This window comes from Balaenoptera physalus (genome assembly GCF_965194825.1).
Source record: "Balaenoptera physalus genome assembly, chromosome: 19".
In the NCBI taxonomy this organism is placed as follows: domain Eukaryota; kingdom Metazoa; phylum Chordata; class Mammalia; order Artiodactyla; family Balaenopteridae; genus Balaenoptera; species Balaenoptera physalus.
In genome coordinates, this window is record NC_138900.1 from 10,465,391 (window position 1) to 10,480,038 (window position 14,648).

General features: G+C 54.1%; 1 protein-coding gene across 4 annotated transcripts; it reads right to left on the reverse strand.

Annotated features, from left to right (window-relative positions):
* Nucleotides 1-92: 92 nt before the first annotated feature.
* On the reverse strand, nt 93-13,801 carry CBLC (Cbl proto-oncogene C). 4 transcript variants are annotated; one of them, XM_082438782.1, is made up of 12 exons: nt 13,374-13,801; nt 10,669-10,815; nt 10,252-10,408; nt 9,853-9,974; nt 8,600-8,737; nt 5,947-6,034; nt 5,109-5,240; nt 3,699-3,845; nt 3,214-3,294; nt 463-578; nt 276-341; nt 93-170 (listed from the first exon to the last, which is right to left on the reverse strand). In XM_082438782.1, exons 1-11 carry the CDS (start codon nt 13,721-13,723, stop codon nt 332-334), a joined length of 1,488 nt encoding a protein of 495 aa, XP_082294908.1. In that variant the 5' UTR covers nt 13,724-13,801; the 3' UTR covers nt 93-170; nt 276-331. The 4 variants fall into 4 exon arrangements, with proteins under 4 accessions (XP_082294908.1, XP_082294905.1, XP_082294906.1 ...); XM_082438779.1 differs by having other exon boundaries at nt 10,669-10,782; nt 13,374-13,792; XM_082438780.1 differs by lacking the exon at nt 10,669-10,815 and having other exon boundaries at nt 13,374-13,792.
* Nucleotides 13,802-14,648: the final 847 nt, after the last annotated feature.

Genomic DNA, 14,648 nt, shown 5'->3' on the forward strand with positions numbered 1-14,648 from the left:
GGTGGGGACCAGGCCTCCGGGGACTGCCGTTCCCGACCCCAAGCTGCCCCCTGGTGGCCACTACACTCCCTCTCCACAAACCAGAGGACAGACCCGGCTTGGCAGTTTATTTCCGCTTCCCAAACCCCTTCCAGCCCCTGGGGCTCCCTTTCGCAGCACATCTTGGTGCCCTGTGAGGTGGAAAGAGAGGTGGTTTAGATAGTATCACATCCAGGTGGGGTGGGGCAGGCAGGGCCAGGCTGAGGGAGGGAACCTGGACGGTGCGGGGCCCTCACCTGGCATCCAGGCCTTCGTGGGTCCCTCAGGGGCAGGTGGAGGGGAGACTTTCCCTTTAGGAGTTTCTGCAATAGGGAGAATTTAAGGGGGAATGTCAATTTCCTAGGACCAGTGTTTCCCTTCCTCCCCCACCTCCTCCTCCCTCAGACCCAGGAGTCCTGGACCCCAGCTGCCCTCTCCACTTACCCTCTGGCGCCCTCTCTGGCCTGGGGGCTGGAGGTGATTTCCAATGAGGCTGAGGGCTCAGTCCAAAATCTTGGGAAGGTTAGAGGAGCTCGAAGTCTGGGGAGCGCCGGAGGCGCCTGGAGGGGAGGAGAATTTTCGCAGATGAGCTGCAGCTCTCAGGCCCAGACAGGGATAACCCAGTGATGGCGGCGATGGGGGGTGGGCAGTATGGCGGGGTTTTGCCCCTAGTCCATGCTGTTTTTTTCCCCTAACACCTCTGGCTTACTTAGAAAAAACGTTTGTTTGTCCATCCATCCATTCATCCATCCATCCATCCACCCATTTGTCCACCCATCCGACCAACCATTCGACCATCCATCCATCCATCTACCCATCCATCCACCCATTCATTCCCCCTTCTATCCCCCCATCCATCCATCTGTCTGTCTGTCCATCCATCCATCCATCCATCCATCCATCCATCTACCCATTCATTCATTCATTCATTCATTCCTCCCACAAATTTCCTGAGCAGCTACAGTGTGTCCGGCACTGTTCTGGGCTCTGAAGAGACAGTCAGGAACCAGATAGACAAAAATCTCTGTCCTCATGGAGCCAACAGTCTACTAAGCAAGAGGCTTAACGTGAGTCATCAGTGCATGAACAAGGAAATATCCCAGAGTGTTAGGCGTCCTTCCGAGAACTGAAATAGTGGAGGGGGAGAGTGGGGGGTGATCAGACATGAGGGTGGCTGGGGAAGGCCTCTTGGAGGAGGGGAAAATTGAACAGAAGCCTCAGTGCAAGAAGGATGTGGGCAGAAGCGCTGCAGTGGGTGGTGGGCTTGCTGGCTTGTTAGAAGAACAGCAGGGGGTCCATTGTTGCTGGAAAGGAGTTGAAGGGGTGGTAGGAGGTCAGAGAGGTGGGGAGGGGGTCAGATCCCCAGGCCTTATGGGCTGATGGAGAGGATGTTGGCTTTAATTCTTGGAGTCCTGGGGTCTTGGGGGCTTCTAAGAGGTGAGGGAGGGGATCTGATTCAGGTTACAAATGCCCAATCTTGCTGACTTTATCACAACCCCTGGGGTCCGTGCCACGCTTGTCCCTATTCTCCACATGGAGACACTGAGGATGGGAGAGGTCCCCCGTGGCCACAGCGAGGTGCCTGGGTCCCTTTGAACGATGGTGTCAACCCCTAGAGGGGGATTTCTCTGCTGGAGAACAGCATTGTGAGGAAGCATGTCTAGCCGAGGGATTCATCCAGTGATGAATGGATGAATCCCCTCATGGCTGGGACTGGCATCATGCCCATTTCACAGACAAGGAAATCAAGGATGAACTCTGGAGTCTGGAGCCAGGGACCTGGGTTCCAGTCCTGACTCTCTTGCCTTTGAGCTGGGTGACCTTCAGATCTTGGAGCCTCAGTGTACCCCTCTGTATAAGAGGGATCATAATAGCATCTACCTTATCAGGTTGTCATGGCAACTAAATAACTGCGTTAAAAAGCAGCACCAGGCGTATAGCAGGAGTTACACACGCACGTTAGCTATTCTCATTATGACAGTCACCTTGCTGGGAAGTAGCACACCCGAGGCTCTCTTCTGCAGCATGTTTTGAACAATGAAGGAATAGGAGTTGACTGGAATTTGAATCAGGCAGGGTTTGGGAAAAAGAGGAAAAGGCCTGCCAGGCAGAGGGCAAAGCCTCGGCATAGGTGTGACCATCTGGCCAGAGGTGCCTGTCATCCTCTGTCCCCCTTCATTGTCCTCAGAGGCTGAGTGCCTCTGAATGTTTCCATTTGTTTTTGGCTGCAGGTCAGGATCTGTTTTTAGCTTCCCTGGCTGGTGTCACCGCCCCTGCCCCTCCTCCCAGCTGGCTCTCTTGTTTGCTGTGGTCGAATAATGTTCCCAGACTTCCTGAGCTGTTTGTTTGAAGACTGCCCAGAATTGATTGGATCTGATGTGTACTCAGCCTGAGATGCTAACAGAGACCTCCCCCTACCTCCCCGTTCCCTGCACCCCAGGAAGCCAGGGGCTCGGAAGCCAGGGGGGTGGGGGGGGGAAGAAAAAAAGCAAGGCCAGGGCTCACTTAGAAAATAAGCAGATGATTTTGGGGGTTTTTAAGGTTTCTCCTCTTTCAGGCTGTGTGTTTGGGCAGGTGCAGTCACCTCTCTGAGCTTTTTTCTTCTGGAAAATGAGGAGTGGAACATTTTTGACTTCATAGGGTTGTTGGGAAGACTCATTCCATTGATTCATTCAACGCCTATTTATTGAGCACCTACTATGCATCAGGCACGATTCATATAACAGAGAATAAGGCAAAGTCCTAACCTTCAGGAAGGTGACAACCTGCTAATGGTGGCAGAAAACAATAGACCATACACTCTGCCAGCCAGTGCAAAGGACTGAGAGAAGGCAGCTGGGCAGGGGCTTGGAGGGACAGGGTCACTGTTTTCAATAGGGTGGTCAGTGAAGGCCTCCCTGAGAGGATGAGATGAGAAAGTGAGCCTGCGGAAAAGAGATATAGGCAGCGAGAACAGCTCGTGCAAAGACCCTGGGGTAGGGCACACCTGGGATGCTGGAAGGAGAGCCAGAAAGCCAATGAGGGGGGATGAGTAAGGGAGAGAAGAAGCCATAGAGGTGTGGATGCCAGATGGCACCTCGTAAATGCGTGCAAAGAACAAGTGCCTGGCCTGTACCCCTGAGCACCTGGTCAGACTGGGGACCCCAGGGATGAATGGGACCCAAGCTGCCCACCTCAGACCAGTGCCTGACTCACCACCTTCAGCTGGCATTTGCTTCTCGGACTCTTTGGGGGCAGATGCAGCCGAGGCGGCAGAGGAGGAGTAGAGGGGGTCACCTAAGGGAGACAGAGGGTGGGGAGGGGGTTATGAGCTACCATTTTCTTCTCACCTACATGTCCCCCTGCCTGGAGGCCCAGCATTCAGGCACTTTCTAGGCTTTGGAGGGAGAATGGAGAGTGAGACAAAGGTCTACCCTCAAGAGGGTTATACTAGAGAAAGTCATAGCCCCAGACCCTAAGGGATGCAAAAGTCTATGTCCCTGGGACCCCAGAATCCTGTCACCAGCCCCCTCCTCCCTCAGACCCAGAGTCTAGGCCTCTAGCCCCTCCTCCCTCAGACCCTAGGGATGCCAGTTCCAGCTCCTGCCTGGCCCTACTTACCCGCTCCAGGTCCTCTTCCTCGTCTTCCCTCCCTCAGACCCTAGGGATGCCAGTTCCAGCTCCTGCCTGGCCCTACTTACCCGCTCCAGGTCCTCTTCCTCGTCTTCCTTGTCACTGCTGTTCACTGAATCCTCAGCAGGGGCCCCGGCTTGGAACTGATGGATACTCACAGCCTCGTGGCCCTTGATCTTGCAGCGGCAGAAGGGACAGGTCTGGCTGTCTGAGTGCTGGGGGAGTGGGGAGGGAAAGGATCAGGGTGTCCCTGTTCCCCAGCAGGTCCCCTGGGACTACAGGGGCCTTTATCCCCAACAGAGTGATGTGGGGAGGACAGACAGAGGGAGGGAAATGGAGAGAGAGAGGAGGAATTATGAAGAGAGAAAGATGGAGAGAGACATGCTGGGCAGAAAGGAGGGGCTGGACCAGAGCCCGAGGTCAGGAGGAGCCCGGGAGAGCCAGGGTGCTGTGCAGGTCTCAGCCCCACAGTACTGATGCTATGTGCTAGGAATGCCTGAGACACTCCGCGGGGCCGTATGTATTCACTGCGGGGAGCCCCACAGACACCCCCCTGCCACCACCACTGGGGCCAATGTTATGGCTGGGCCAGCCCTTTGGTTCTTATTATGACTGCAGGGCGCATCTCAGCATCAACCATCAGGGAACTCTGAAGAACAAGATTTATTACTCACAGGTCCTGGAAGGTACGGGAGGTTGCAGGTAGAGGGAAGGGAGAGAGGCAGGGAGGGAGGCGGACCTGGAGCTCTGCTTTTATTAGGGGCCGAATGGGGTGCCTAGGGTTTCTGGAGTTCATTATTTGTTGACAAATTTAAAGCAGAAAGCAAGAATCAGGGTACGGGAAGAGAGAAGCAGTACCACTCCAATGCTCAGTTACTTAGCGCTTTCTAAAGGGAAACTTCAAGGGTTGGGGTGGCTAGTTCCTTATCTAGTTGTTTTGCTAGTTGCTGTGTCCGGGAGGTGGATGTCTTTGTTATGATAAGCTCCGCAATCAAAAGCTTAAGGTCTAACACTTACATCACAATGGAAAACTTAGTATCAGGCACCCATACTCCATAGGGGATCCCTTTACCCAGAGGCCTGGATCCTCCCTTGGAAGGTCACTACCATCAGCCCCATTCCCCTGAGAAGGCAGCTAAGGCTCAGAGAGGTAAAGCCACTGGCCCCAGATCACCCAGCGAGGGAATGCTACGGGCTAGGAACGCCTGGCCATATTTACTGTGGCCAGTCCCACAGACACGCCCCTCCCACACCAGGGCCAACGTAGCATCTTCCACTAATAATGTAGCTGGAGAAGGAGAAGCAGAGGTGACAGATGCAGAGTGAGAGAGACAGAGGCATAAACGGAGCAAGTTTCTGCTCTCCCTGGGCCTCAGTTTCCCCATGTGATCGACGAGGCATGTGGGCCATCCTCTAGGGGCTTTTACTGTAGGGATGGGGGGGGACCGGGCGGGAAGGCAGGGCAGGGTCGGACCCACCTGCCAGGTGGCCAGGCAGCGGCTACAGAGCAGGTGACCGCACGGCTCCACCTTCACGTCCTTGTTGCTCTCGGCACAGATCTTGCAAAGCTCAAACGTGGAGTCCATGGCCCAGTACAGCTGCAGCTGCTCCTGGCAGGCGAGATGGGGATGACGAGGAGGAGTGGTGATGTCAGCCGTGGAGATGCAAGTCGGGCCACAGGAAATAAGTCCCAAACCTCTGCACCAGCCCTGAAGCCTCCCCTAAGTTCAAGGCCGTGTGTCCCCATGCCTCCTACACGCGCTTTTGTTATGGGACTTGTTCTCTGGGGGTGGTCTGCACTCAGGCTTGCCGGATTCAGCCAATAAACATACAGGATGCCCTGTTAAATCTGATTTTCAGATAAACGATGAATACATTTTGAGGTCTAAGTGTGTCCCGAATATTGCACGGGATATACTTATACTCAAAATTTTGTCTGTCATGTCTCTCACCCATGGGATGGCTGGAAGACTAAAAGCTGACACAGGGGCTGCCTCTATCAATCTATCTGCCTCTAGTGAGTGCGCAAAGTGCATTAGCTGCTCTGATGAGCTCAGCGGTATCATTTCCTGGTTTTATTCCCATGAAAAGCCCTGGGTAAGAGGCAGGCGGAGCTGTATTTTCCAGAGGAGGAACAGATAGGCTCAGAGAGGCCAAGTGATTTACCCCAGCTCACGTGGCCACCAAGCCGGCGCAAAACCCCAAGCCCTCTGGGAGTCCAGGGCCTGACTCATGGGAGGGGATCCCTGAGCCATGGTGCAGTGGATGCGGGCGGTGGGCGGTGAGCCGGTGAGGGAGGCCGGGCTTGGGCCTCACCTCCGACACGTGTATGCGCTGATGGGGCTCCATCTGGCAGAGTTCGGTCAGGTCCGGGTTGTGGTTCTTCCCATCTGGGTAGAGGTAGCTGGGGGAAGGGAAGAGGGGGTACCGAGGGGCCCTCCGGCACCCCTCACCCCGCCCTGGAGCATCTGCCCCAAATACATAGCTGGCCTGGGGATATTTTCCCTCCCTTCTCCTGAAATTGGGATTTTCTAGGGCAAGCTGTGTCCTCTCAGGCCCCCAGGGTAGGGCTGTGTCCCCTCAGACTCCTCAGGAAGGGCTGTGTCCCCTCAGACCCCCATAGAAGGACAGACTAAGTGACTCCAGCTCTGGAAGCACCAGATGCATGAGAACCAGGAAACATCAAACCTCAGGCCCAGACCTCCCAGAATTTTACCCATCCTAGAGTCTTCAGGCCCCAGCGTAATAGCATCTTAGTCACAGATTGCGGGAGTGACCAGATCCTAGAGTCTTAGGCTCACAGGGCTGGAAGGACCCCCCCTAGTCCGTCTACACTATTCTCACTTCACAGAGGGTGACCGGGGCTCAGCGTGGGACAGGCGATGCCCGAGGCCACAAGGTGAGGCCTGGAGGGATGCAGAACCAGGGTTGTGGGCCAGGTCTGAGAGCCTGGCTCCAGGTCAGCCCACAAGAAGGTTCTGCACACCCTGGGTCTCCCGTCCAGGTCATAACTGCACCCCCAGATCAACTCGGGGCCACAGGTCCCCCAAGGCCGGTGGCTCTGCCTGGCCAGCCAGGTAGAGCAGTGCAGGCACCCCGGCCTGGGCCCTGGTGCGGCTTCCCACAAACACACTGTGTGACCTGAGCTGGGCAACTCTACCTCTCTGGCCTCAGTTTTCTCTTCTGTAAAATGGACATAATTGTGCCTAAGGCAAAGATGGGTGGTGAGGATTAAGTAAGACAGTGCTCAGAAAACAAGCAGGGCTTGCCCCCACACATAAGTACCCGGTGAGAAGGGAACTGCTAGAGCTTGGGGTCCCCTCCCCCCACTCTTGATTTTCCCATCTCTAAAATTGTGTGTGTGTGTGTGTGTGTGTGTGTGTATACATAGGGCAGGGGGGTTAAACCAGATGGATGGTATTCACACTTATTTTAACTCTGGGAATCCTCCACTGCAATCTGACCTGGAACTCAGTACTTTATTCGTCAGGCCTGAATTCTGAGCCTGGCTGCCTGGCTTCAAATCCCAGTTCATTAGCTCAGGAGCTGTGTGACCTGGACAAGTGTCTCTGTCTCTCTGTGCCACAGTGTCCTCAGTTATCAGACAGAGATACATATATGTATGTATACACACACACACAATAGATTTTCATTACTTGCAGACTCTGCAATTTGCAGACTTGCCTACTTGCTAAAATGTATTTGGAACCTCAAAATCAGTACTCCCCGTGGCACTTTCACAGTCATTCATGGCCAGGCCCGCTCCCAGCTGAGGATGAACAAGGCAGCATTTGGCCTTTTCCTTTCAGTTCTCATACTGTAAATGTGTCCTTTTTACAGTCTATTTGGTGCCCCATTTTCCGCATTTTAATGCTTTTTCTCGGTGACTTGGCTGGCTTAAATGCCCTCCAAGCAGAGTGCTGAAGTGCTGTCTCATGTCCTAAGCACAGGAAGGCCGTGATGTACCTTACGGAGAAAATACGTGTGGGAGATGAGCTTTGTTCAGGTGTCAGTTACTGTGCTGCGGGCCGTGAGTTCAATGTGAACGTATCGATGATATATCAATGTATTAAATTAGGTGTCTTTAAACAGAAATACACATAAAGGTTATTATGTAGTGACTGGTTGACAAAAAATGTGACCAGAATCTTGCAGGACCCTACAGCTGTATTTCCCCTAGGAGCAATGGCTCAGGATTCACTAATTCAGTGTTGGCTGTGATTTTGTAGAACAGAACTACCACAAATAATGAGAAATAATGAGAATCAACTGCATATCTGTCTGTCTGTCTGTCTGTCCGTCCGTCCATCCATCCATCTACCTAGCTACCTACCTATCTAATCTATGTATCCATCCATTCTCTCTCTCTCTCTCTCTCTCTTTCTCTATCTATCTATCTATCTATCGTCATCCATGTATCTATCCATCATCTATCTCATAGTGTATCATATAGATATGACCGCTAGCTAAGGCGGCTCTGGTTAAATGTCCAGGGTGAGACCTGGGAACCTCACCTACCATTTTTTCCCCTCCCGTCCTACCCAAGGTAGATTCTGAAAGAGGGGCCCTGGGGCAGCCAAGGTTACAGATTGAAAACCCCAGTCTAGCTTTTTGTCCAGTTCTCCTGCTCTAACAGTCTAAATTCTAGAATAGGATATGGATATCTAGAAGCAAAAGCCCTTGAGTGCAAGTCCAAGGAAGGGGACCACCGGGGTTGTGCCCAACTCCCACACACTCCTCCGAGAGCTGCTACTAGCCCAACAGGGCAGCTTAGTGGGAACTAGAAAAGGTGCCCTTTCCTCTGGACCCTTGTCTGCCACCTGCTGGAACACGGTAGTACTGCAAATTTATGTGGTCGACTCTGTGAACCCTGTGCCCTCAGGCGGGGTGATCTCCGGCAGTGCTCAATATGCATGACCTTTCGAGCGCATTCTGTTGACACCCTTCCCCTGCTAGGATGGTGACTCACAAGCCTTCCTTTTGTCCTTCCAGGAGTGCCTGGAACAGAGGTTTGTTGAGAGGGATGGTCTGTAGGATGCTGCCATCTGAGCTCACGAATCCGATGGCCCACTGCCCCGGGTGAGTGCAGCTGGGCCGGAAGATGTAGCTGGAGGAGGAGGTAGGAAGGGATGGGGTGAGGGAGTGGTCACTGCTGTCCCTTCTGGAACTTCCCGGCCCTTCACCCTGTCGGGGATCCAGGTCTCTAAGTCCTTGCTCCCTTATAAACTTCTAGGCAATGAGGCGCTAGATCCCTGTCTGCCATTATAGGGAATGTCTGCCATGTTCACCTGCTTGGCTCCTCCTCCACCTTCACTGGGGTTTAGACAAAGCTGATTCTGGCTTGGCCAACCAGTCCATTTCAGGACCCTGACCATAGTGATGGGAGTCAGCCTTGGGACTTTTGCTGGAAGTATTAGGAGTAAGGCACTCCATTTCTATAGGGGTTGCTAAGCTGGTAGGGTGTAAAGCTGGGGCTTCTAGAAACCGTTTGCCACCATGAGGAAAGACTGTGGTTGAGAATGAGGCTAACAAAGAGGAAAGCAGGGGAAGAACAGGAACTGATTTCTGACAATAGCACTTGAGCACCTGGATCCAGCTGTGCCTGAAACCCAAACCTGGTCTTTTCAGTTATGGGCATTAGTTCATTTCTTTTTCTTTCCCTTTACACCAGTTTGAAGGACAACTGGAAGAGTGCTAATACATACCATCTTGGGGGTCCTGCACCTCAGCCCTGCAAAGACTTAGGAATCTGACATCCTATTCCCTTAACTTCCAGGGAGCTCAGTCCCTCAATTTTTAGCCCTCTAGAGGGATCCAACAGCTCAGAACTCCTGGCCTGAAATACTTTAAGGACTCAGGTGTCTGGTTTCCCAGAAGGTGGGAGGTCATATTTAAAATATTTAACAGATGGTACTGCATGGGTTCTAACCTATCAGAAACAAATCTTATCCTGGGGCAGGGTCTTCAGGCCCCCTTGCCAGGCCAGGTATCGTCCCTTTAGCTGCTGGATCGTGGGCAGGTCTAGGTCGTCCCGGGAGAACCTAGGTTGTAGGGGGCACTCAGCATCCTACCTCTGAGTTCTCGACTCTCTGGGGTCCCGTGTACTGCGGTCCTTCGGTTCTTACTTTCTGCAGGATGTCTAGGCCATCCAGACACCCCAGCCTAGGACCCAGACCCCTGAACCCTTGGCAGCCTTCTCCTCTTGAGTCCCGGCCCTTTTACCTGCCTGGCTTGTCTCTGTAGGTCTGCAGACGTGCTCGGACCTCATCGTAAGTGAGGAGGGCCATGTAGCCTGGGTGGTTGACTGCCAGGAGCTGCCAGTTCTTGAGGAGTGTTGGCCATGGCTAAGGTGGGGCAGTGCTTGGGTCAGGGAGGGGCTGCTGAGGAACCAGCCCACACCCCTAGTGCCTCCCAGAGTCCAAGAACCCAGACACCTCCCTCACTCCCAAAGATATTCCCTCAGGAATATCTTTGACACAGAAGATTCCAGACCCTTCCTTCTCCAGAACCCAGGAATCCGGCCCCCATCCCCCTCCTCCCTCAGACCCACAAGCCCAGGCCCCCAGCCCCTCCTCCCCCAGGACCCAAGAGTCTGGGCTTCAGGCATTGGCCTTGCCTGACCTGGAAGAGCCTGGTGAAGATGTCAAACTCGAAGATGGACACATGGCCGCTGCAGGTGAGGTCGATAGTGGAGCGCAAGGCCAGGGCCGTGGAGCCAGGCTCCATGGGGTGGCAGATGCACAAAAGCACCTCAAACTCAGCCCAGGGCAGCACACACCTAGGTGCAGGGGCGTGGGGGGGAGGGGATTGCAAGTGAAGCCTCTGGGAGGCTAGAATGGGAGCACTTCTGGGAAGGAGGCAAGACGGGCCTGGATCCTGGGTCTGAGGGAGGAGGGGCCGGGGGCCTGGACCCTGGGTCTGAGGGAGGAGGGGCCGGGGGCCTGGACCCTGGGTCTGAGGGAGGAGGGGATGGGGGCCTGGACTCCTGGGTCCGTGGGCAGGGGCAGGATGGGGTCCCAGTGGTAGGTGCTCACTCACCGGGCTCCGCACTGCTCTCTCCAGAAAGTGTGGGCCAGGACCTTGGTGAGCTGGTACGTGTTTCCACAGTATTTGCCCCCAGGGAAGAGTGCGCCCAGCTCCGTGCACATGTGGCTGAAGATGAGGGTCAGCTTGGCCAGCTGTCGCCTGCGAGGTTGGGCTCTGAGGACCTGGACTTGACCTTGGGGCCCCCACTGACACCTCCACCCTCTGGCCAAAACACCCACAGGGGTGAGGCCCCCAGAATCTGTCTAAGGTGTCAGTGCAGGATAAAAGTAGATTCCAAGACCGCCTGTTGCAGTCCTGATGCCTCCCCACTCAGAACCTTAGGTCCCCGTCTGTGAAGGAAAGGGAGGTACCGCCTAATATCCAAGGCATCCTCCGGCAAATAAATCCCAGCCTCTGCCTGAAGCCTTGTCTAGCTGGACGTGGGGACCACTAGGGCTGGGGCCATTTAGGGCGGTCTGAGTTCGGAGACTCCCTGTTGTTTTTACCAGCACTGGGTGGTGGACCCCTGTGCTTCCTCCTGCTGGCTGCCTCCCTGAGGGGCCGTTCAGGACGTGGCGAGCAGTAGAGGGTAGCTCTGACACTTAGTTGTGTGACTTTTGGCAAGTTCCTTTTCCTACCAGCTAAGCCTCAGTTTCCTCAACTGTGAAATGGGCATAAATACAGGATAAGTACAGCCTCTGCTTCACAGGGGGAGCGATGAGGATTCTTACCCGTCTTACAAGCACCTAAAATGCCAAGCACAACCTGGTATACAGTCGGCACTCAGGGCATGTTAATTACTATTACTGTCCTTATTCTTTATATTAATAGCCTCCAGGTCTGTAGTATTCCTGATGCCTTTTTTTTTTAGCTGCATCGGGTCTTAGTTGCGGCACGCGGGATCTTCACTGCAGCGCGCAGGCTTCTCTCTAGCTGTGGCGTGCGAGCTCCAGAGCACGCTGGCTTAATTGCAACATGGCATGTGGGATCCTAGTTCCCTGACCAGGGATCGAACCCGTGTCCCCTGCACTGGAAGGTGGATTCTTAACCACTGGACCACCAGGGAAGTCCCCCTGATGCCTTTTATAGGGCCCCCCTTGACAGTTTCTAAGCACCCTCCCTTCCCAGAGTCTGTAATATAGTCACTATTCACATGTGACTGGTCCAAGTTGAGATGTACTCTAAATGTGAAATACACACTACATTTCAGAAACTTAGTGCAAAAGGAAAAAAAAGAATGTGAACTATCTCATTAATCATCACCTTATATTGATCATAAGTTGAGATATATTGGATATAGTGAGTTAAAGAAAATGTTACTAAAATTTATTTCACCTGTCTAAAAAACTTCTTGTAATATGTCTACTAGAAAATGAAAAACTACATATGTGGCTTGTATTAGATTTAGTGGAAAGTCCTGGTCTAGAATCTCCGTCAAAGAGTTGCTAGGACCCCCAACTCTAGAAAATCCACTGAGATACTCACTGAACCCCTAAGCTTCCTACTTTCTAGAACCTACTGCATCTAGAACAGTGGTTCTCAGTGGAGTTATACCACCATTCTAAGGAGCTTCTAGAAATTTACTTGAGGCTGGATTTTGGGGACAATCCCCTCCAGTTAGATTTACCCACACCCCACTCAATTTTCCAATGTCCCATCAGACATTCGTGAAGGTGGAAAATCCCTTTATAATGATCTGAGCTTAGAACCCAGTTCAGTTTCACATAAGCATTTTTTATGGCCATGCCCCACAGCTTGTGGGATCTTAGTTCTTGGACCAGGGATTGAACCTGGCCTCTCGGCAGTGAAAGCATGGAGTCTTAACCACTGGACCGCCAGGGTATTCCCTACATGAGCATTTTTGGCACTTTGAAAATTGATTCTGAATTTTACAGAAATTCACTGTCCTATGTATCCAGGGAAGTCTGTCTGATTCAGCAACAGAGTGATTTTTCCCTCCAAGTGCAAGTGTCTGACTAGTCAATTCTACCTTCCAGAATAATTGTAACTATGCCTTGGCATTTTCATTTGAAATATAGATAATTTTATTATGAAGAACATTCCTTTTATCTCTTCCTTATAATACATTTTGGGCATTATAGTGGTTTTTTAAAAAGAATTATGAATAGGTAGGTTATTTACCTTATGTATTTCATTTCAGGATGGATTTAAAGAAACACTATAAAATATTTTCTCTAAAGAAGGGGCCTGGGGGCCTGTTGGGATTGAGAGCCGCTGTTCCAAACCTTGTTCTGGGCTCTAGGCCTCAAACCTCTGCCCCTGTCACTCAGCAGCCCTTTCCCCGGGATTCAGAACCGGAGCCGGCAACCTGCAGACAAGCGCCAGGTCCCGAGCTAGCTCCTCCTCAGGAACTGAAGAGGCTCCGGGAGTCCCCCAGGCGGGGGCGGTGATGGCGGCTTAAAGAGCACTTTGTCTAGCGACCCTCATGCAGGAAGCTCCCTGGGGTCTCCACATTCCAGGCTGTGTGTCTAAATCCTCTGGGAGAGCAGCCTGCTTCTTAACCAAGAAAGAGGGGGAAATGCGGAGCTCAGTGCCCAGGTGCCCAAGGAAGGAAAAACCTAGGTGGCCCAGTTTTCCATGTTCCTTCAGGGAGAAGGGCTTGGGACCGGGACCCCTGGGTCCGAGGGAGGAGGGAGCTGGGAGCATGACCTTGGACCCACTCGCGAGCTCACCTTTGTCCTGGCGCTAGGGCTCACCTGAGTCTGGAGCCCTCCCGGAAGAGCTCGTCGTTGGCAGTCTTCCGGCCCCGGGGTGGCAGCAGTGCCGCCACCTGCCTGGTCTTGGCCTCCAGGTTAGCGAGATAGACCACGAGAAAGTCCTCCGCACCACCGGGACCCTCGGGGCCGCCTCCGCCGCCCGCCCGCCGGGCGTGCGCCACCTCGCGCAGCAGCTGCGCGGTGCGGGGCAGCAGGTCCCGCAGCGAGGGGGGACTCGAGGCGAGCCGGAGGTCCTCGCATTGCTCTTCCAGGCGCTGCAGCAGCCTCACCGCCCGACCGAACGCGTTGGATTCTCTCCACTGCCGTCCCCGCAGGGCCGCCGCAGCCATGGGTCCCTCCGATGCCGGAGGAGGTGAGCGAGCGGCCGGGAGAGGCGCGGCCCCGCCCAGCCCGAGGTGGGGGCGGGACGGGGCTGACCAGGTGAGGGCGGGCCCTGGAGAACCCGGGAGGGGACTGCCGGTACCTGTGTGTCCAAAGGGGGCGGGGGCTGGGGACTCTGGCAACTGGGTTCCTTAGAGATGGGGTTCAAACGTCTGATCCCCAAAGAAAAGCCGGATGGGGTGGCTTTGGTGGGTGGCGATAGGACTTCCTGAATGGGTGGGAATCGCAGGTAAGGTGCCTGGGCCCCTTCTGGGAAGGGCTGAGGACTGGGTCCCAAGATAGCAGTGGAGGAGGGGTTGGGGGAAACCTAGGACTTTTGTTGGGGGCGAGAGTGGGGCTGGGAGTTTAGCTAACCCAGACCCTGAAGGGGATGGGGTTGGAACGTGGCTTTCCTGGGTCGTGGCTCAAAGTTTGGGTCATGGGTCGTGGCATGGGATTAAAGGTCAGAGAGCTGAACTTTCTAGGAGGAAATGTTAGGGGAATAGTGTCATCCCTCTGTCCCTGAGAAGGAACACAGCGGGCCCAGGCCCGTGGGTCCCCTAAGAGCAGGAGGTGGGAGAAGGGTGTCCGAGGGAGCAGGAATTTGGTGACGTAATTCCTGGGTCCCCACAGCAGGGGCCTGCGAGAAATCGGGCTGGAGTTGAGACACCCAGATTTCCAAAGGAGGTGGGGGCTTGTGGGTCCTCAGGGGATAAGGCGGGAAGATGGGGTTCATGAATGCTGAGGCCCAGGCGCGGCTGCTCAGCGCAGGGCTGGAGAGACGTGGTTGTCTCCCCAACCTGCGCCACCTGTAGCATCTCCCCAGCCAGGGCTGTGCGCTGGGCGGCCAAGGCGCGGGGGCGTTGTGGGCCGGACCGTCCCTCTGCCCCCAAG

What these genes read in the sequence shown, in the direction of transcription:
- CBLC (XM_082438782.1), bottom strand. Translation starts at nt 13,723, where the DNA reads ATGGCTGCGGCGGCCCTGCGGGGACGGCAGTGGAGAGAATCCAACGCG. An exon ending in GCTGCCTGGCCACCTGGCAG is followed by an intron (nt 3,846 to 5,108) that starts GTGGGTCCGACC and finishes CCACTCCCCCAG; the next exon opens with CACTCAGACAGCCAGACCTG. An exon ending in AGGAAGAGGACCTGGAGCGG is followed by an intron (nt 3,295 to 3,698) that starts GTAAGTAGGGCC and finishes TGTCTCCCTTAG; the next exon opens with GTGACCCCCTCTACTCCTCC.